The sequence below is a fragment of the Anguilla anguilla genome, chromosome 1 (assembly GCF_013347855.1).
Source record: "Anguilla anguilla isolate fAngAng1 chromosome 1, fAngAng1.pri, whole genome shotgun sequence".
Taxonomy (NCBI): domain Eukaryota; kingdom Metazoa; phylum Chordata; class Actinopteri; order Anguilliformes; family Anguillidae; genus Anguilla; species Anguilla anguilla.
In genome coordinates this window covers 75,190,765-75,211,013 of record NC_049201.1, presented here as the reverse complement: position 1 = coordinate 75,211,013, position 20,249 = coordinate 75,190,765, and the positions used below count along the sequence as shown (strand labels likewise).

At 53.5% G+C, this 20,249-nt stretch overlaps 1 protein-coding gene across 3 annotated transcripts in view; it reads left to right on the top strand.

Moving 5' to 3' along the window:
• LOC118210438 (uncharacterized protein KIAA1522-like) overlaps window positions 1-20,249 on the top strand; it is a 54,750-nt gene that overhangs the window by 29,415 nt on the left and 5,086 nt on the right. For 2 of the 3 annotated variants that reach the window (XM_035386642.1, XM_035386633.1), the window contains exons 3-7: window positions 12,016-12,159; window positions 13,803-13,840; window positions 15,177-15,390; window positions 15,756-15,863; window positions 16,375-20,037. In XM_035386642.1, coding sequence (XP_035242533.1) covers window positions 12,016-12,159; window positions 13,803-13,840; window positions 15,177-15,390; window positions 15,756-15,863; window positions 16,375-20,037 — 4,167 coding nt within the window. Of the gene's footprint in view, window positions 1-8,862; window positions 9,273-12,015; window positions 12,160-13,802; window positions 13,841-15,176; window positions 15,391-15,755; window positions 15,864-16,374; window positions 20,038-20,249 lie in introns of those variants that run through there. The other variant, XM_035386652.1, reaches the window with a different exon arrangement.

Sequence of the window (20,249 nt, the reverse complement as noted above, 5' to 3'; positions counted from 1 at the left end):
CTCCCTCTGAATCTCTTCTGAAGTGTGCTTATGGGAGTTTTGGCAGGTCTGATTTGGGGTTGAGGGATGCTTTTTTGGGCTGGACACCCTGGGTACTCTTTTGAGAAGGGTCCTGTGGAACTTGGCCACTGGAGAAACACAGCCATTCAACAGTAATGAAAAAAAAAAAAGTGCTTTAATGACAGACAGGCAAACTTTTCAGTGCTGGCGCAAAGCATGCTGGGTAGCAGCAGTGTGAAACTGATGATCGTTTTTTAAATTAATCCTCTCTAACTCGGGGAAGTTCCCACAAAAGCTGATGTCTTCCTTTCTTTTCACTCTTTTTTTTTTTAACTTTCCCCCTCCTACTCCTATTCTCTCTCCTTCTCTTCTTTCTCACGCTACCCCTGTTCATTCAGCGATTCTCTCCCTCTTTTCCCCGGCCCAGTCTACCTCTCTCGACAAAGACGGCACATCTTCCTGCATGTAGGCATTTGATAGCCCTACTGCACGGCATGCTTTTTATGGCTAAAATACAGAAAGTGCACGTGACACCTGATAGAACTGTGAAAAGAACACATTCAGTGTGTGTGTGTGAGAGAGGGACAGACTGTATGTGTGTGTGTGCTTGCATGCATGTGTGCATGTGTGTGTGTGTATGCGTGTGGGTGTACTTGCATGCGTGTGCATGTGCGTGTGTGTATGCATGTGTGTGTGTGAGTGTTTTAGTGAGTGAGTGACTGAGTGAGTGAGTGTGCATGCGTGACATCACGTGACCGTGTTCAGAGGCGAACGATCGCGGGGCCGTTTAGTTGTGGAGTTCAACGATGCTCACCCTGCTGTGAAATGGCAGCTTTCTGTAGGGGTCAGAGGTCAGAGTGAAACCACAGCACACCCCCATGCCTGCAAGCAGGGCAGTGTCCGTGTCATAACACAGTCTCCTTTTCCGAGTAACCAGTTGTGCTTATAGAGCCACCAGCCCCCCAGAGGCAGAGAGAGAGAGAGAGAGAGGCTGGGAGGGCGAGGCAGAGAGTGGGGTTGATGTTTCGCTCATCCAGTCAGAGTTGATTCCCACAGAATGAGTTGTTTCTCTCTCTCTATCCCTCTCCCTCTCTGTCTCTCTCTCTCTCTCTCACACACATACAAACACACACACACACACACTCTCTCTCACACACACACACTCTCTCTCTCTCTCTCACACACACACACACACACTCTTTCTATCTTGCTCTCTCTCACACACACACACACAGTATAAAGAGCTGTTTTTGCATGTTTGGAGAAAGCCTTAATCTTGCCCCTTATCTTTGCCCTCTAATTCTCTTCAGATTGGAGTCTGATCTGAACCAACCTGTAGGTTTCTGCCCCAGAGTTACTGCGCTGTGGCACATACATATTTAAGGGATTATATGTACCCACCATAATGTACACCCTGGATTCAGTGCAGAGGGAGAGGGAGAGAGAACGAGAGCAGAAACAGTGGAGAGAGAGAGAGAGATAAAGGGATAACAACAGAGGAGAGGAAGAGGAGAGGAAAGAGATGGAAAAGTGAGAGAGAGAGGGGGGAGAGGCTAGGAGAGAGATAAGTGTTTTGCAGTGTGACACCAAGTGAAGTGTGCTTTCTGTCTGCATCGATGCTTTCTCATTGGTGTAACACTTGCATGCGTCACGGGCACACCAGGGATAAGTTCTGATGTCATTTCCTGTCGCCCCTCTTTTAGTTTCCTGTTGTGTGGGGACAGTGGGAGAGTGCGCGAATGGTTTTTGATCAAGACAGTCTAGTGTTCATGTTTCACTGGGCAATGCTAAAAGCGTAGCTTAGCATTCTGCCTGACTGGTGGCAAAAGGACAAAATCAAAAATTGATTCTGTCTGACAGTATGTTTTATGCCTATGCTGTTCACGGTCTTCACACTACAGTTAAAATAACAGTGAATTATTGTTAAATCAAAATTTATTCAAATATACAGTGTGTTTGTGGCTTTGAGTAAAGCATCCATTAAGGCCTAATAAACATAGCAATAGCACCGATAACCCCATGATGGGTGGTGTTGATATACACCACTGGCGGTCACTTACTGACCAGTTAAAAGACAGAGCGTCTGCAGCCACATGCTTTGATTGGTTAAAATCAGCAGGTAACACAAGGATAACGAGAGCTCCAGCTATTTCATGGTTTATGAAAGTTCGCTCTGATCAGTGGAATCAAGCCTGGCCCGTCGTAGTCCGGCTCCCTCACATTCAGCAAGGACGTTTTCCACAGCAGACCTCGACTCTGACTCAGAAGTTTCCACACCCCTCCCCTGCGAGTGTTTGCACTGCACCAGCACCACCGCCTGATAAGATAGCTTTGATCCTCCTAGTAGTTATCAAAGGAAAGCAGGTGGACCTGTGTGTGTGTGTGTGTGTGTGTGTGTGTGTGCCTGCCTTTGTCTTTGCGTGTGCCTTTGTGTTTGTGCATGTGCATGCCTTTGTGTGTGTGTGTATGTGTGTGCGTGCATGTGTTTATGTGTAACAGTGTGTATGTGTGCGCCTTTATGTGTGTGTGAGTGTGTGTAACAGTGTGTATGTGCGTGCGCATGCGAGTGTGTGTGTGTGTAACAGAGTGTATGTGCGTGCGCGTGCGCATGCGAGTGTGTGTGTGTGTGTGTGTAACAGTGTGTATGTGCGTGCGCGTGCGAGTGTGTGTGTGTGTAACAGAGTGTGAGTGTGTGTGTTTGTCTGTTGCTGTGTAATGCCCTAGCTTGTGCCAGTCAATGGGTTACATTTGCTTTTCAGAGTAGAAAATAAAATGACTCCTGTTTGACTGTTAGAGTTCAGAATACGTTTCTGCCTCTTTTTGAAAGTTCTGCAGGTCTGCTGCGTTTTTTTTTTTTTGTTTGTTTGTTTTTAGTTTTTGTTTGCTTGCTTGCAGACGTTTACCTCTTCAGACGTAATCACTGGGTTCTGCAGGGAGAAAAACACAACACGGGTGTGAACTATCAATTTGATGTAATCACATCTGTTATTATCCCTGAGAGACTTTTCTTGTTTGGTATAAATGTTCACTTACCTCATTGCCCTGATCGCCCAATCGCAGGCAGGTTTGTGCACGTTGCCGTGGTTACCCTCTATTGATCCATGCTGGGAGTTCCACACAGCCCCAGCACCCTCGGGGGCTGGAGTTTGCACCCGGGTTCGAGGGGAGGAGCTTTTACATCCAGAATGGCGGCAAATAATGTCTGTCTGTGGTTCACTGACTATAGCCAGCAATCTGCGTTAGTCCCTGTAGTGTTCAAATGAATTCACACACAAGGCTACGCTGTGGTATATTTATGTAGATATCAAGGTGTCGGGTAAAACAGCTGCCGTTCTTTTGTTTTCAATGGCCAGTTTGGCGACCGGAAGCGGTTTTAGACCGTTGCTTCCGATCTTTCGTGAACGAATGTGGCAGCGCGAAACGGGCCATTGCAGCTGTGTTTGGGATGTCTGAATGTCTGAAGGTGTGTTTCACTACTCCGGAATGTTCCGGGAAGAACTTAAGACAAGCACCCAAGCACCGGTCCATTCATCTTGCTTCTGCTATCTTATTACAGCGTCTTTCAAACCCACCATCCGCGTCACTGGTACCTGTCCAGTGTTATAAATCACTTATGAAGTCATTTATAATGCTGGGGGGGTTGCTTATGTAGAACGTGGGGGGCGGGGGGCGGGCGGTGGGGGGAGGTGCTGACATCAAGGAATTCTGTGGAAAAGGGTAACAGTCCTCTGCTATCGCCTTATGAGGCACCTGGTCGATTTGGAAATCAATTTCGGAGCAGGAAGCCTTATCTCTGTCTAACACTGTGCTGTGTTGTCCTTGGCCCAAAGCCAGCAGCCCCGTCTCCTATGGTGACGGTTGTTAGCAAAGTCCCCTCTTCTGCGGGTTGCATGGTCCGTTTTTTTTTGGGATATGCCCAAAATCACGGCCGTTCGCTCTAACGCAGGTTGACCCCACCGGGTGTTTCCCCCTGCTGGATAGACGGAGAGGTGCGTCTTGCTGTGGTGTAGAGGTGCAGGCCACGGTTGAAGAGTTGCTAATGTATTTTTTTTCACATTGCGGTGTTGTTTGGGCTGTCTGCATTCTGCCCTCACGGCCATTATGTTCCTGAACTTCTGACCGCTGTGTGTGGGAAGGCCAGTGTGTGACGGTGTGATCAAACCCTGCTGCGTCTCAGGCGCCACCTGCTGGAGAGCCAGCGGTACTGCATGCCATGTGCACCTGCTGATTAATTAACAAGGGCGGAGAGGGCTGGGTGAGTCATGCTCTGCATGCCACGTGAACCGTGTCATGGGTGGACCGTGTCAGGAGAGCGCGAGGGGAAAACCGCTCTATTGTCTCCATCTGCACCTCGATCCCGCGTTTGGGATCGCTTCCACCCACGCCACACCCATTTAATCGGATGCGTTTTCATCCGTATCTTAGGAGTTGCGTCTCGTCTGGACCGCTTCTAATCGGCCGTCGCCCTGCTCAGACATGTCTGGCGCGGCGGATTGCTCGGGCGTAGCGTTTGATCGTCTGCCGTGTCGTTTTAACCCTTGACCTTTGACCTCTTGAACTCTGCCCTTAAGCCCACACAGCGGACCTGCAGAGCTGTTTGCAGAGATGAGCCCTGCGCTTGCAAAGTCCACATTGGCTGTGTGTGGAATTTAAGCACACTGTCTCTGTCTGCTCTTCCCCCTGAATAGGCAGTGCTGTCTGCTTACCGCGATGTCTAGCTGTGTGTGTGTGTGTGTGTGTGTGTGCGTGTGTGTGCACATAGCAAATCTATGTGGTGTGTTTGAGTAGGCCAGTATGTGTGTGTGTGTGTGTGCATGTGCATGTGTGTGTGTCTGCATACTGGAGTACATTTAACCCCTCTTTATAAAGTTTTCAAACCGCTGCAGTGTGAACTGACGGCCTGCAGGGGTCTCCAGTGCTCATGGCCCGCACAGGTCCTGCCTCTTGAAAAGAACCCCTCTGGGGAGACTCTGCGCCTGTCAGAAAGGTTCAGCTCAGATGAGGCAGTCCCCCCCCCCCCCCCCAAACTCCCTCTCCTCCTCCTGATCAAAGCCGTACCGCTGCACCGGAGCGGGTAATGGGGCTAAAGGGGGCTGATTTCATCCGAATTGGCTTCTCATAATGTCTCCCGTGGAAACGTATGTTTGCTGCGTGCGGTTCCGTCGAACTGTGGAATCGGGAGACGCATGCCGCCCGCTGTCACGCTAGCAGGGAACACTGTGGGGAAAGAAAAATAAACAGGAGTAATTGAGACGACGCTCAGGCGGGCACTGAGAGCAGCCAGTTGCGTTCTTGGAGTGTGTCTGATGCGGTGCTGAAGATGGGTGTGGACTTTATGATCTTCGAGAGTAGACAGTCTTGATGGTGCAGTCTCTGATATTCTTTTAAGGCGTGGGGTTATATTCTCCCCTTCTTTGTCTTCTGTGTGTCTGTGCGCATGCTTAGGTAGGGATACGTGTGTTTGTGTGTATGTTTAGGTAAGTGTATGTGTGTGTGTGTGTGTTTGTTTAGATAGGTGTGTGTGTGTGTTTTGTAGGTGTGCGTCTACATGTCAAAACCACGACATAACAAGCCAGTTCTACGCACCCAAAACTGATCTGGGATCAGAGTGTGTGTGTGCTTGTGTGACTCTCTGGGAGGGCCCTACGGGTGTTTGCAAGCTCAATCACGCCTTTATGCAGGAAGGCAGGACTTTAGCTCTGCAGATTTACATTCTGGAGAGAGAGGGCGGTTTTTGTGCCTAAGCAGTGCCTCTCGTCCTCTCCCCCTGTAATGTGAAAACTGTTTTTTTTTTAAAGTGTCCTGTGGACTGCAGGCGTCCTCGGCTCGGACCCGCAGGAAAGGCTGAGCTCCTGCTGTGTTCGGTCCGGCTGGTTTCATGCAACGTCACTTCCTGGCCTCATGCGCTTTCTGGTCTCATTTATAATGTTGCCCTAGGTACACAGGATGGGTAGGGAATGCAGGGGGTTAGAGTAGCCCAGGGCTATCGGGCTCCAGTGCTAGAAGGCCCCACAGTACCTGCTGTCAGGCCACGCTGTTGGTGCAGAGCACGGCTCTGGTGCGGGGCCATGCCCTGTTGGGCCACGCTATTGGTGCAGAGCGCGGCTCTGGGGCGGGGCCATGCCCTGTCGGGCCACGCTATTGGTGCAGAGTGAGGCTCTGGGGCGGGGCCGTGCCCTGTCGGGCCACGCTATTGATGCAGAGTGAGGCTCTGGGGCGGGGCCATGCCCTGTCAGGCCACACTATTGGTGCAGAGTGAGGCTCTGGGGCAGGGGCCTAGCCCTGTTTTGGATTGATTGATTTCAGTCTCACTGGTTCAGACTTTCAGAAACTGTTTATGACCCGTATAAACAGACAAATATTGTAACTGCCCCTCACAAACACATACACATACAAGCACACACCACACACTGCTCCTTTCTTTTGTGTTGTAACGTACCGCTATGAACTTCTCCACAGGCTGTGATTTAAATGAGAAAAGAAAAGGATCACCGTTTGGAAAAGAGGAAGCATGACTCATTCTGGCTTCAAGGGTGGTCTCTTTTCTCTCCCTCCTTGTTTTTCTCTTTATTTTCTCTCTCTCTCTCTGTCTTCCTGCCCTCCTCCCCACTGTCTTTTGCTGTAGCCTTTGTTTGGGGGGGGGGGGCTTCTTAAACTTTCCCTGGAAGTGCTGCTCTTGACGTCTTAATTTTTTTGTTTTATTCATCGGGACCCGCAAGAATTTTGCGTGAGGACCCACCTCGCAAAACGTCTGTCTAACCAGAGGTTGGGTGCGTTATGACGCCCTCTTGTGGCTGTGCTGTGAAATGACGGCCCTGTGTCTGTGATTCTGAACCTCGGCAGTGCTTCTCAGTCTGGGTCCTGGGACCCCTGTGTGTGTCTGTTTTTGCTACAGTCCTTCTCCAGCTTATTTAATGTTGTTGAACACATGTTTATAAGTTTTTTTTCCTTAACCTTTGTGACACAGATTTGGCTCATTAGCATTTATTCACCTCGTTCTTTTGAATAAAACCTGTTTTTATGTACAGTAATTGTGTGCAATAACAAACACAATGTGAATATGGGACTTCTGTTCTTCACGGTATGGACAGCTGTTTGTGACACAATGTGGCGTAAGAGGGTAAATAATCCCTCTGAAACGTGAGAAGTGTCTGATTAAGAAAAATGAACTGCTTGTTGAAATTTTAGGTTTGCGATTAGTATAATGATGTAGAATAGTGTTCGGAACAAAAAGCAACACACACAGGGGGTCCCCAGGACCGAGTTTGAGAGCTACTGCCCCAATAGGGGCGACATAGCTCAAGAGGTAAGAGCCTGGCAGTCGGAGGGTTGCCGGTTCGATCCCCGCACTGGGCGTGTCGAAGTGTCCCTGAGCAAGACACTTAACCCCTAACTGCTCTGGTGGATGAGAGGCATCAATTGTAAAGCGCTTTGGATAAAAGCGCTATATAAATGCAGTCCATTTACCATTTACCAGAGGAAGGCCAGTGGCCTCATAAATATGCATTTACAGAGAGACCACTGCTGTACATGCTTCTCCTTCCTGTCTAATCTGCCGGGCCTGAGATCTGAAACCGGCTGGAAGTTTGTTTTTTAGACACACGTACCGTTCGCTCGCACCCGGTAATATGCATGGCACTTTAGATCGGTGTTCACGTTTTGTTATGGATTTAGAGCGGAGTATTTAATGTGTTTATTCACTGGTGTGTTGGAGGGAAATACAGTAATGATGCGTTGTCAAAAACAAGTGTCTGTTGCATTTTAATTTTGCATATCGAAAGCAGATTTCTAACAGTTGGGGATTTTCTTGTTTGATTTGATATTCTAGCTCTGTGCTTCCTTCTTCATAGTTGTATGGGGTGGATTGTGTGAGTAGTCTGTAGTTGTGTTGCGCATAATTTCAACAAAGATTACGAAATGCAAAAATATAAATAAATGAGGATAATAGTAATCGAGTTAGGGGGTGGAGCAGTATTAGTGCCACACCGAAGCTCCTTCTGCCTCTTTGATGGATGCTGCCTTGTCAGTCACCAAGGAGATAGCAAATCTTTTATTTTATTGTTTATTTTGAATTGAGACTCGTCTTTTTCCATTTTAGTCAACTTTGATTCATATTCTGTGTCATATTCTGTCATTGTTCCTCGTCATCCTCATCATCCTCATGGCCCCGCCGCCTGTTTTGGCACAAAACGGTGGGGTTGATTAGAAACATACTCTGCATTTTGACTGGTGCACAGCACACTTGATTGAGGCTCTGATTGGTGCACTGCATGCTTGAGGAAAACGCTGATTGGTGCGCTGCACGCTTGAGTGAGGCTCTGATTGGTGCACTGCATGCTTGAGGGAGGCTCTGATTGGTGCATTGCATGCTTGAGTGAGGCTCTGATTGGTGCACTGCATGCTTGAGGGAGGCTCTAATTGGTGCATTGCATGCTTGAGTGAGGCTCTGATTGGCACACTGCATATCATGTTCTCTGTGTTTAGAAAATATTGAAACTAAATTCATTCCAGGGTATCTCTACAGACCATGTGGTGCTCCAGGACTGGGGTTGAGTCTCTCTACAGACTCTGAGGTGCTCCAGGGCTGGGGTTGAGTATCTCCACAGACACTGTTGCTTTCCCAGACTGGATTTGAGTACCTCTATAGACCCTGTGACCCTCCAGGACTGGGGTTGAGTATCTCTACAGACATTGTGGCCCTCCAGGATCTGGGTTGAGTATCTCTATAGACCCTGTGCTGCTCCAGGGCTGGGGTTGAGTATGTCTACAGACACTGTAGCTCTCCAGTGCCTGGGTTGAGTATATAAACCCTGTGGTGCTCCAGGGCCGGGGTTGAGTATCTCTATAGACCCTGTGGTGCTCTAGGGCCGGGGTTGAGTATCTCTACAGACCCTGTGGTGCTCTAGGGCCAGGGTTGAGTATCTCTGTAGACAATGTGGTGCTCCAGGGCCGGGGTTGAGTATCTCTACAGACCCTGTGGTGCTCTAGGGCCAGGGTTGAGTATCTCTGTCAGGTGACTTCTCCTCAGAGATAAACAGCAGGGAGGACGAGGGGCGGGGCTCAACTCCTCTCAGGTCCCTACCTGCCCCACATACCTGGGGTGTGATGTCACGCGAGCCTTAAAGGTGCAGCGCGGAGACCTGGGCAGAAAGTTCCACGGTTAGTTCCGGGCTTTGCCTCCGTGTGCGGGGCTGGCTGTCGACGCAGATTCTGATGGCGTTTCGCCGCCGATCGAAGCGCAGGGATGTTCAGAAAGGGCCGAAAGAGATCAGGTCAGAGTCTCCAGCTTTCGCTTTGTTAAAAAAATAAAATAAATAAATAAATAAATAAACAGCCTTCCAGCGACGGGCTGGTGAGAGGACAGGAGCGTCTGTCCGTCTGTCTGTCTGTCTGTAGGCAGGACGGCAGGGAACCGCTTGTCAGCGCCGAAGCGCAGTCGAGACGTGCGCGTGCGAGGACATTTCTGTTCTGCCGTCGTTCGCAGAGTCGTTGCGGCTCGCGTTGCACGGAGCTGCGGTTCGGTTTGAGAACGGACAAACTGTGCTTCACGGTTGTTGTCACTCTACAGTTGCAGTACGGTTGTGTTGTGGTTGTGTTGCGGTTACAGAAGTGATTTTGCGCAGCGGATTGCGGCGTTTGTGCCAGAGGCAGTGGGCTCGTCCGGTGGCGCGGTCCCCAGACCGTAAAAACTGAGTTTCTGATCCCCGCTCGGGTCAGAACCGGAGATTTTTCGGCGTTCAGCTGCGCGTACCGAAGCAGGTCGGGTTTCCTCCCTTTGCTCGAGGGCACGACAGGCACTGCCCCGCCCCGCCTGGAATTCAGCAGGATCACCTGAGCGCTACGAACCCGGCTGCTTGCTCACTGCAGTACACCTCTGCCCTCGAACGCTGCCTGCAAACCCTGCCCTCAAACCCTGCCCCCAAACTCTACCCTCTACACTGCCCTCAAACTCTACCCTCTACACTGCCCTCAAACTCTACCCTCTACACTGCCCTCAAACCCTGCCCTCAAACCCTGCCCCCAAACTCTACCCTCTACACTGCCCTCAAACCCTGCCCACAAACCCTGCCCCCAAACACTACCCTCCACACTGCCCTCAAACTCTACCCTCTACACTGCCCTCAAACCCTGCCCACAAACCCTGCCCCCAAACTCTACCCTCTACACTGCCCTCAAACCCTGCCCCCAAACTCTACCCTCTACACTGCCCTCAAACCCTGCCCTCAAACACTACCCTCCACACTGCCCTCAAACTCTACCCTCTACACTGCCCTCAAACTCTGCCCTGAAAAAGATGCTCCCAAATGCTACCCTCAAATGGCTGCCCTCAAACCCCGCCCACAAGCCCTGCCCTCAAACCCCGCCCACAAAAGCTGCCCCCAAACCCTGCCCTCAAACCCCGCCCATAAACGCTGCCCCCAAACCCCGCCCTCAAACGCTGCCCCCAAATGCTGCCCCCAAACCCCGCCCTCAAACGCTGCCCCCAAACCCTGCCCCCAAACCCCGCCCTCAAATGACTGTGCAGTGCACGAGGGGTTCCGCTGACCGCAGCCCTGGTCAGGTGACCACTGTCACCTGCATTAAGCCCCGCCCCTCTCCTCCGCAGAAACACTTTCCCACCTCACAGGTAGCCAAGCAAGACCTGAACACCTCCAGTTTAGTCTTGCATATTTGGAATGGTGTTTTACTTTTATTTTTGTGTTATTTCATTTTTTTGTATTTTTTTTAATGGAAGATTGAAGTGCTTTACTGCGTGGTGCGACCGCATGCCAATGTTGCTTCATGTCCAGACTGCACTTATTTGGATTTCATAGGTCAGGTGGCTTCTCTTACTCATACGCACGGGCACATACACACACACGGTCATACTGTCCCCCCCCCCCCCACACACACACACACACTGACACACACTCAATCACACTCTCTCTCCCACAGACATGGACATAATTACACACACTTACACACACACACATGTACGCTGAGTGAACGTGTGAGGGGTGTTAAGTGTTTGGCAGAGTGGAAGAATGGCAGGCTGGGTTGGGGGGCCAGAAGGGGGGGGGGGAGGAGTGTTTTTGTGCTTGAATGATCTCCTGAGAGGTTGCCTCTGAGAAACCAGGGAAAGGACATTAACTCCCTCACTACCAGATACAAACTCATCCTAGTGTGAGTGTGTGTGAGTGTGTGAGTGAGTGAGCAAGTGCGCGTGAGTGTGCGTGTGTGCGCATGTGTGTGTGTGTGGGTTTGTCAGTCAGAAAACAAAGCTTTAAACGACTTCCAAGTGCCAGTGACTTTGTTTTGTTTTTTTTCAGTGACTGAAAAACAGATTTTTTGGACCAGATCCAGATTTATTTATTTATTTATTTACTTAGGATCCCCATTAGCAATACACAGTGTGCAGCTAATCTTCCTGGGGTCCGATTGTGCAGAGCAATCTGGAATGGATTCGAAGACAGTAAATGATTGACAGCTTGTTGTAGCTCTGCCCGTTTTAGGGAGGTTCATGACACCTCTCTGTCCAATCGCTATGGAAACCTTTAAATGGTACCTGTAAGCCCCTCCCCCCCATGTCATCATCACCAAGTAGCAGTTATTTAAAGGGGGGGGGTCATATGTTTGTGCTGCTGGGATTGGCGGTGTGTAAGGAGTTTGTGTTCCTTTGAGATGCTACAGACTGGGATTCGAACCCTCGTCCATCAGATTATGAACATTTCAGTTTTGAGCGAGTGAGTTTGAGTCTGGGTCATTGATAAGTATGTAAACTCATACTTGTACTCACATACTGTCCTTCTATCTCCCTCTCTCTCTCCCTCTCCCCCTATCTCTCTGCCCCCCCTTTCTCTCTCTCTCTCTCTCCCTCTCCCCCTATCTCTCTGCCCCCCCTTTCTCTCTCTCTCTCTCTCTCCCTCTCCCCCTATCTCTCTGCCCCCCCTTTCTCTCTCTCTCTCTCTCCCTCTCCCCCTATCTCTCTGCCCCCCCTCTCTCTCTCTCCCTCACTTGTCTCTCTCTCTCTCTCAGGTCTTCCTAAACAGGAGCAGGAGACTAAGCCCAGCCTCTCTCCGCTGTACCCAGAGAATGTTTTCGTCGAGGTCGACCGGCCTCAGTTCCTGCAGGACCTGCACACTGAGGCCCAGGAGGGGCTCAAAATCCAGCAGCAGGAGGGTATGACCTCTGACCTTTCACCCCTAACACTGCAGCTCTCTTTACCCAACCGCTCACCTCTAATCCCACAATCCTGTAGGAGGGTATGACCTCTGACCTCTAACTTTTAACCCCTACTACTGCAGCTGTCTTTACCCAGCCGCTCACCTATAATCCTGCACATGACACACAAATGATCGACCTGTGGGTCCGCCTCTCCCCATCTGCCATGACTGTAGTTGGCTTGACTTGAAGCTGACGCTTGGCTGAGCAAGGACGTTCCGTTTGCCTAATGGAACACGTGCGCAATGCAACAGTGTAACATCGCACATGTCGTCACGGCCGACCTCACTCCTGCCGTACCGCAACACAACGCGTCCGCTGGACGAAAATACACACGCGCGAAACAAAACCGCAAACGGAGACGCCTGAAACAGTCACAGAGGTGGCACCGCGTGCGTCACTGTAAGGTCACTAAGTTAGCGATGCCGTTTTCACTTTTTTTTTAAAACACAATTGTGCAATACTTTATGACGTAAGCACCTCACCAGCAGCCCCAGTGTCATTAGACTTGCGCTTCAGTGGCAGAGAAAGCAGAACAGGAATACGCAAACTGTACGTCCTGTCGGCTAAGTTTGAAACTTGACTGACTGCTGTGCATGGACAAGCTAGTGTTGGGCAGTTCACAGAAGCCTGCCTCTTATCAGACCTCCAGAGGAAGACCAGGCTGTTTACGGTGCTGACAGGGAGTCATCAAGTGTGATAAAGAGCAAAACATCCTACTGGATCAGCATTATGTAAAACTTTGGTTCTCCATAACACAGTGTCATCACATTTTGTGTTGTCGGAAAGGGGAACAAGTTAGTGTCTTAAAGGTTACGCCAGTGTGATAGGCTTACAGAGAGCGCCAACAGGGTCAGCGATGTAGTATTTTGTCATGATTGTGTCTTTATTTGCTGACTTTGGGGTTTGCCTTGCATATAATGAGAGAACTGCAATGGTTTGGGGAGACAACATGAGTCAACATGGTCTCCTACTCATCACACGCGCATAGCCATTTCGCCACTCTCATTTTGCGCCATTTTATACTGTCATTATTCCTAAACCTACACTGAACAATAAACTGCATTCATTATAACCTGGCATTCCTCTTTGACTCTTACCACTGCACGCCTGGAAGCTTTAAGGTCCTAAAATACGCAGAGAACTCAGCATATCTGCACCCCGTAGTCACTCGCCTATACGCTAGTGTCGTAGCAGGATACACAATTGTATTTATGCAGGCTACACAAGCCAAAGACATGTCCGCATCTACCAGGTTAGACAGTGACCCGTATAGAGAAACACTACTGGCAGACAGCAGTCTCCTGTGGAGGGGTTTCTTACAGTCGGTGACCTTGACATGCCGTTTGGTGTATCTGAGGGGTTTCTTACACCGGGAATAATAAAGTCCCGTGGAAGTGATCCCAATCCCCAGTATGACCCCTGACCTTTAACCCCTCTTCTTGAACACTGCTGCACTTCTCTCTACCATCCAGGGCAAAGACAAACCCTTAGACGTTCACCTCCCTGACTGAAAACCCCTTAACCCTTGATTCTTAACCCTGACTGAAAAAGAAAGAGACTAGTTGTTGACCTGTCATTCTGTTTTTTTTTTTCTGCAGAAAATGGAATGGACTACCAGGATGACGAGAGCATGGTTGTGAGTATTAATGTCAGTGTTTATATGCTGGACAGCAGGGGTGGACAACTCCACTCCTGGTTAGGCCGGTGTGTTTCCAGGTGTTTGTTTTCACCAGTTTACCCTGACTCAGTTGGCTAAGGAACTCTTTACACCAACGGTGGTTCCCTCGCATTAGACTACCCTAAAACAGCATCTGCTAAAGGGACACATGAACAGTTATCAGGCATCATTCATGCACTTAATCGAGAAATTTAGCCATAATGTCAGAACACATAAATGACCAGGCTGACCTGAACAGCAAGAGCAGTGCAATTAATTGGAATGGACTGGAATGAAGGTTGGAATGAAATCCAGAAACGGATTTCTTTGCCCACCCCTGCTGTAAGAGCTGCCCGTATCGCCTTCAGTACGGAATGTAATCTTCAATCATTTCCTGAGTGTTTCTGTCACTGATAAACACACACTGCTCAACAGCAACTGCCACCTAATCACAGACCTTGAGACTTTCTTTCATGTGACTGAAAGGGTAAATCTGCAAACCCACATGCACTGCACATACCACACTGCGCACAAACACAGAACTTACACTTCAACAACAGCTGAACACACACAGGAACAGTACAAGACCACACACACTGTGGGGAAAAAAAACTCACATACCACACACGCACGCACACACAAACACATACACATGCACGCACACAAACAAACACGTGCGCACACACTACAAAATTAACACAAACACAGGCAGACACACAAGCATGTGTGTGCACTTACGCGTGTCCACACAGACACAGGCACACACACAAGCATGTGTGCGCACTTACGCGTGTCCACACAGACACAGGCACACACACAAGCATGTGTGCGCACTTACGCGTGTGCACACAGACACACGCACACACTCTGTCTCTCTCTCCCTCTCCCTCTCTCTCACACACACACGCACACACTCTGTCTCTCTCTCTCACACACACACACACGCACACACTCTGTCCCTCTCTCTCTCTCTCACACACGCACACACTCTGTCTCTCTCTCTCTCTCTCACACACGCACACACTCTGTCTCTCTCTCTCTCTCTCACACACGCACACACTCTGTCTCTCTCTCCCTCTCCCTCTCTCTCACACACACACACGCACACACTCTGTCTCTCTCTCTCTCTCTCACACACGCACACACTCTGTCCCTCTCTCTCTCTCTCTCTCACACACGCACACACTCTGTCCCTCTCTCTCTCTCTCTCACGCACACACACGCACACACTCTGTCTCTCTCTCTCTCTCTCTCTCTCTCTCACACACACACACGCTCAGGTGACTGACTGTATGCGTGTCCTCGCTCCCTACAGTCTACGGCAACCCTGCAGACGGGGGATGACACCAGCCTGGCCAGCAGCATGAGAACCGTGGGGTCCGGGGACACCACCGACGCCATGTCATCCGTCTCCACGGTTTCCGGCGTTTCTGCCGTTTCCCCGGTTTCCGAAGTCTCTGCCGTTTCCGTTGCCTCCACTGCTTCCACCAGGTCCTCGCGCCTCACGCGGTCAGGGCTCACCAGGCAAGGTATGCTGACACGCCTGGGGGAAACGCCTGGGTGGGGTAGGGGGATAGCGAAACCCCTGGGTGGGGGGTGGGATAGGGGAACCCCTGGGTGGGGTAGGGGGATAGGGGAACGCCTGGGTGGGGTAGGGGGATAGGGGAACGCCTGGGGTGGGGTAGGGGAATAGGGGAACGCCTGGGTGGGGGAACTCCTAGGACAGGATAGGGGAACCCATGGGGGGGGGGGGGTGGGGGGGGGGATAGGGGAACGCCTGGGTGGGGGAACTCCTAGGACAGGATAGGGGAACCCGTGGGGGGGGGGGTGGGGGGGGGATAGGGGTGCCTTTAGGGGGGGAGCTTTTCTCAGACCCAGTCTCTCCTCTCCACAGGCTCCACCTTCAAGCCCCTGAGTGGCAGCAGGAGGCCAGAGAAGAGCAGGAGGCGCAGCAAGCGGGCCACGGTGGCGGGGATCCCCCAGCACATCCAGATGGAGCTGAGTACGCACCCCGAAACTGCACCCCAAAACTTTACCCCAATCTGCACCCTGATACTATACCCCAAAACTGCAACCTAAAACTGCACCCTGAAACTTTGCCCCAAACTACACCCTGAAACTGCACCCTGATACAGCACCTCAAACCTGCACCCTGAAACTTTGCCCCAAACTCTGCACCCTGCATTGAATCACTCTGATTACATGCACGCTCATTTGTACTCATCTTTGAGATGGTCATTTTGTTGAACTTTATGTTTGAACTCAGTTGATGTTTCAGAGGGGGGAAATGGACGGCACTTGCCTGAATTGAACGATAGCTTTTCTTTCTGCGATGAATGTTTGCACATTTCATTTCCTTAGATTATGGCGGGATGTTTTTGGGGTGCTTCTGTTCGCAGCCTCAGGTTATTCTGTAATGAATCCTTACCTGAGAACCGGTCCTCGCGTTCTTGCTTCGGTTAACCGGTCTGCCCCCCCCTCACCCCGCCCCCCTGCACCCCCCCCCCCTGCAGGGCTGGACAAGGAGCGCTGGCAGACCTCGCCCACGGAGGGGCAGCTGCCGAACGGGCAGGACGTGGAGGAGGAAGTGGACGTGCTGCCGGACCCCGGCGGCACCCCGGAGGGCGTGCGGATCCACCTGGCGGCGCTGGAGGGGCTGGAGTCCGCCGAGGAGCAGCAGCTGCTCCGGCGCCACCTGCAGGCGGTGTACCGCGACGACCTGGCCATGGCGCGCACCGCCGGGCCCCGCCTCTCCCCGGGCCGCCGCGTCAAATCCGTGGCGGTCCCGGGCTTGACCACGGCCGCGTCCGCCACCCTGTCCGCCGCCCCCCCGCCCGCCACCAGCCCGGCGGACCCCTACCCATCCAGCCCGGTCATGTACATCTCCCCCCAGGCCACCTACATGTCCAAGATCATCCCCAACGCCGTGCTGCCCGGCGACGTGGACGTGATCGAGATCAGCAGGAAGGGGCGGAGCCGGGGCAGCATGCGCACGCTCAGCAAGACCAGCCTGACCGCGCCCAGCCCCGCCCTCTCCCGCGCCTCCTGGACCGGCTCCGACTCCTCCCACACCGTCGTCTCCGACTCCTCCACCATTTCCTCGGGCGGGGGGCGTGGCCGGCGGAAGAAGCAGGGGGCGGGGCCTGCGGGCGGAGCGCAGCCGGCCAGCCCGGACCAGGTGAGCCTGCACAGCTCCATCAGCTACTCCAGCAACATCACCTCCGTCAGCCAGGTGGGCGGGGACAGCCGCAGGAGCGACGCCTATTTCGGGCGGAGCCTGTCGGTGAAGAAGACGAAGAAGGACCCGCCGGCCCCGCCCCGCCGCACCAACTCCCTGCACCCCAACAGGCAGAGGCGGCGCTCGCGGGACGTGCCGGACGCCCCCGCCCCGTCCCCGAGCCTGGCCTACTCCGCCGACCAATCGCAGGTCTCCTCCTCCTCCTCCTCCTCCTCCACGGTGGCCAGCCTGCCCAAGATGCAGGGTAACGGGTTCCACAGGACCCTGTCCCCCTCCAGCGGCTACTGCAGCCAGAGCCCCGTGCCCACGCTGTCCCCCTACTCTGGAAACCCCACCCAGCAGCGAGCTCCGCCCGCCCTGCCCAAGGCCTCTTCTCTCATGACGGCCGTCCTCGGTTTTGGGGGCGCCCCCCCGGACGTTCCAGCGCACCCTAAAGTGAAGGCGCCCACGCCCCCGCCCCCCGAGACCTGGATCCACGACCAGCGGAGCTTCGACCTGCTGTGCGGCCCCCTGAGCGTGCAGAGGAACCTCTTCGTGGCCCTGCAGAAGGTCCGGCTGGAGAGGCAGCGGAGGCAGGCGCAGTGCCCCCTGGTGGCCGGAGGGGAAGCTTCGGCAGCGGGCCAGAGGAAAGAACCGCCCCCGGTCATGAAAAAGACCGGCTTGGTTAAAACGGAGGTGCTCAAACACGCCGGTCCCGCGGCGGTGAGGAAGGGTAGCCCGCTGACGCAGGTCTATGTGCAGACCCCGCCTCCTTCTCCTCCCCCCGCCCATCACCCCCCGCCCCCTCCAGCCAAGGAAACGCCTCCCTCCTCGGTATCGGATTCGGCCTGGCCCCTCCCCCCGCCGCCCGCGGTGGAGCTCCTGCCGGCGGCCGTGTTTGAAGGGCCGGACGAGACCGACTTCCTCCCGCCCCCCCCTTTGCAGGAGGGAGCGGGCAGCCCCCCCGTCTCGGCCAACGTTCAGCTTGTGCCCCCCGTGAAAACGACGCCGCTGGTAACGGCGCCCCCCACATTGGTTACCATAAAATCCATGCCACCGGCTGCCCAGGAAGGCACGCCACCCGCTGCCATAGTGACTGCTGTCAAGGCGATTATGCCCAACAACACAGCAAAGGTGACCCAGGCATCGGCTGAGCCAGGAAGACCTCCTCCCTGTAGCACCAATTCGCTAGAAATGTCACTTTTACTACAGGGAATCCCTCCCCCTCCAAAGGAAGCCCCGCCCCCTCCACCAGATGCTCGATCTGTACTACAGGGAGTCCCTCCCCCTCCACTGGGAATTCCACCCCCTCCACAAGAAGCCCCGCCCCTTCCACCAGAAACCCGGCCTGTACTCCAGGGAGTCCCTCTCCCTCCACTGGGAATCCCTCCCCCTCCACAAGAAGCCCCGCCCCCTCCACCAGAAGCCCCACCTGTAACACTGGAAGTCCTGCCCCCTCCACATGAAGCCCCACCTGTAACACAGGAAGTCCTGCCCCTTTCACAGGAAGCCCCAACTGTACCACAGGAAGTCCTACCCCCTCCACAGGAAGCCCCAACTGTACCACAGGAAGTCCTGCCCCCTCCACAGGAAGCCCCACCTGTAACACTGGAAGTCCTGCCCCCTCCACATGAAGCCCCACCTGTAACACAGGAAGTCCTGCCCCTTTCACAGGAAGCCCCAACTGTACCACAGGAAGTCCTGCTCCCTCTACAGGAAGCTCCACCTGTACCACAGGAAGTCCAGCCCCCTGCAGAGGAAGCTCCACCTGTACTTCAGGAAGTCGTGCCACCCACGCAGGAAGCCCCACCTGTACCACAGGAAGTCTTGCTCCCTCCACAGGAAGCCCCGCCTGTACCACAGGAAGTCCTTCCCCCTCCAAAGGAAGCCCCTCCTGTAACACTGGAAGTCCTGCCACCTCCACAGGAAGCCCCACCTGTTCCACAGGAAGTCCTTCCCGCTCCACAGGAAGCCCCTCCTGTACCACAGGAAGTCCTGCCACCTCCACAGGAAGCCCCACCTGTACCACAGGAAGTCCCACCCCCTGCACAGGAAGCCCCACCTGTACTTCAGGAAGTCCCGCCCGCTCCAGAGGAAGTCAAAACTTCATTCCCAGCGGTGCCCACTGTGCCCCCACCTCCTCCGGCCCAGCCTTTGGAGGAGCAGACCCCTCCCACCTGTCCTGCAGAACCTGGCCCAACCAATCAGGAGACTCAGAGCAGAGAGCCACAGCCAAAGAGCAGCCCTACTCCGAAGCGGGACGCCCGCGTTCCCATGACTACGTCCACCCTGATGCAGATGGTGCGTATGCGAGCAGGCGAGTCCACTGGAGCCCCCGTTCAGAACAGCAAGCCCAGGGACGCTGGGGAAAAACCGGGCCAGGGCCAGAACCAGAACCAAAACCAGGCGGATGGACAGAGCGCTGCTGAGAAGCCCAAGACCCTGCCTGTAACAGCTCCGCCCCCCACCATCAACTACCCACCTCCCGCCACTGGCTCCGCCCCCTCCATGAGGCTCCAGGAGGCCATCCGCATGAAGACGGCGGCCATGTCCCGCCTGGGGTCCCGCTCGCCTCGCTCCGCCTCCCCCTCCCCCAGCCCCTCCTCCCCCTCCCCCAGCCCCTCCCCTGCCTCCCCCTCCCCTTCCTCCCCCTCCCCCGCCTCCACCGCCAGCTTCATCTTCGCCAAGAGCCCCCGAAAGGTCGTCATAGAGACGCCCTCGTCGCCCGAGGGGCAGGCGGGGCTGAAGGCGGATCTCGCGGCCGAGCTGGCGCGGGTCACCGGTCCCGCCAAAAACGCCAAGGTCCCGCCCCCTGTGGCCAAGAAGCCCGCGCAGCACGCTGACCAGGCCCCGCCTCCCGACCAAACGGCGACCGAAAATGGCGGGGTGGCCGCGCCCGCCGAGGAGACGCCAGGAGCTCTACCAAAGGAGAACCCCGAATCATCCAACACCAAACCAGGTTTGTGAACACCAGGGGAGAACCATTTCACTCTTTTAAAACAAGCGCTTTTTTTCAAAGGAGGACAGATAGTCTGTCCTCCGTTTGTGCGTTTTGCTTTATTGCGGCATTGGGCAGAGAGGGTGACGGACAGAGACGGGAGCACAGCTCAGAAGATCGAACCTCCAACCACATGGGGGTCTCATGTTTTAAATTTCACTCTACTTAATAAT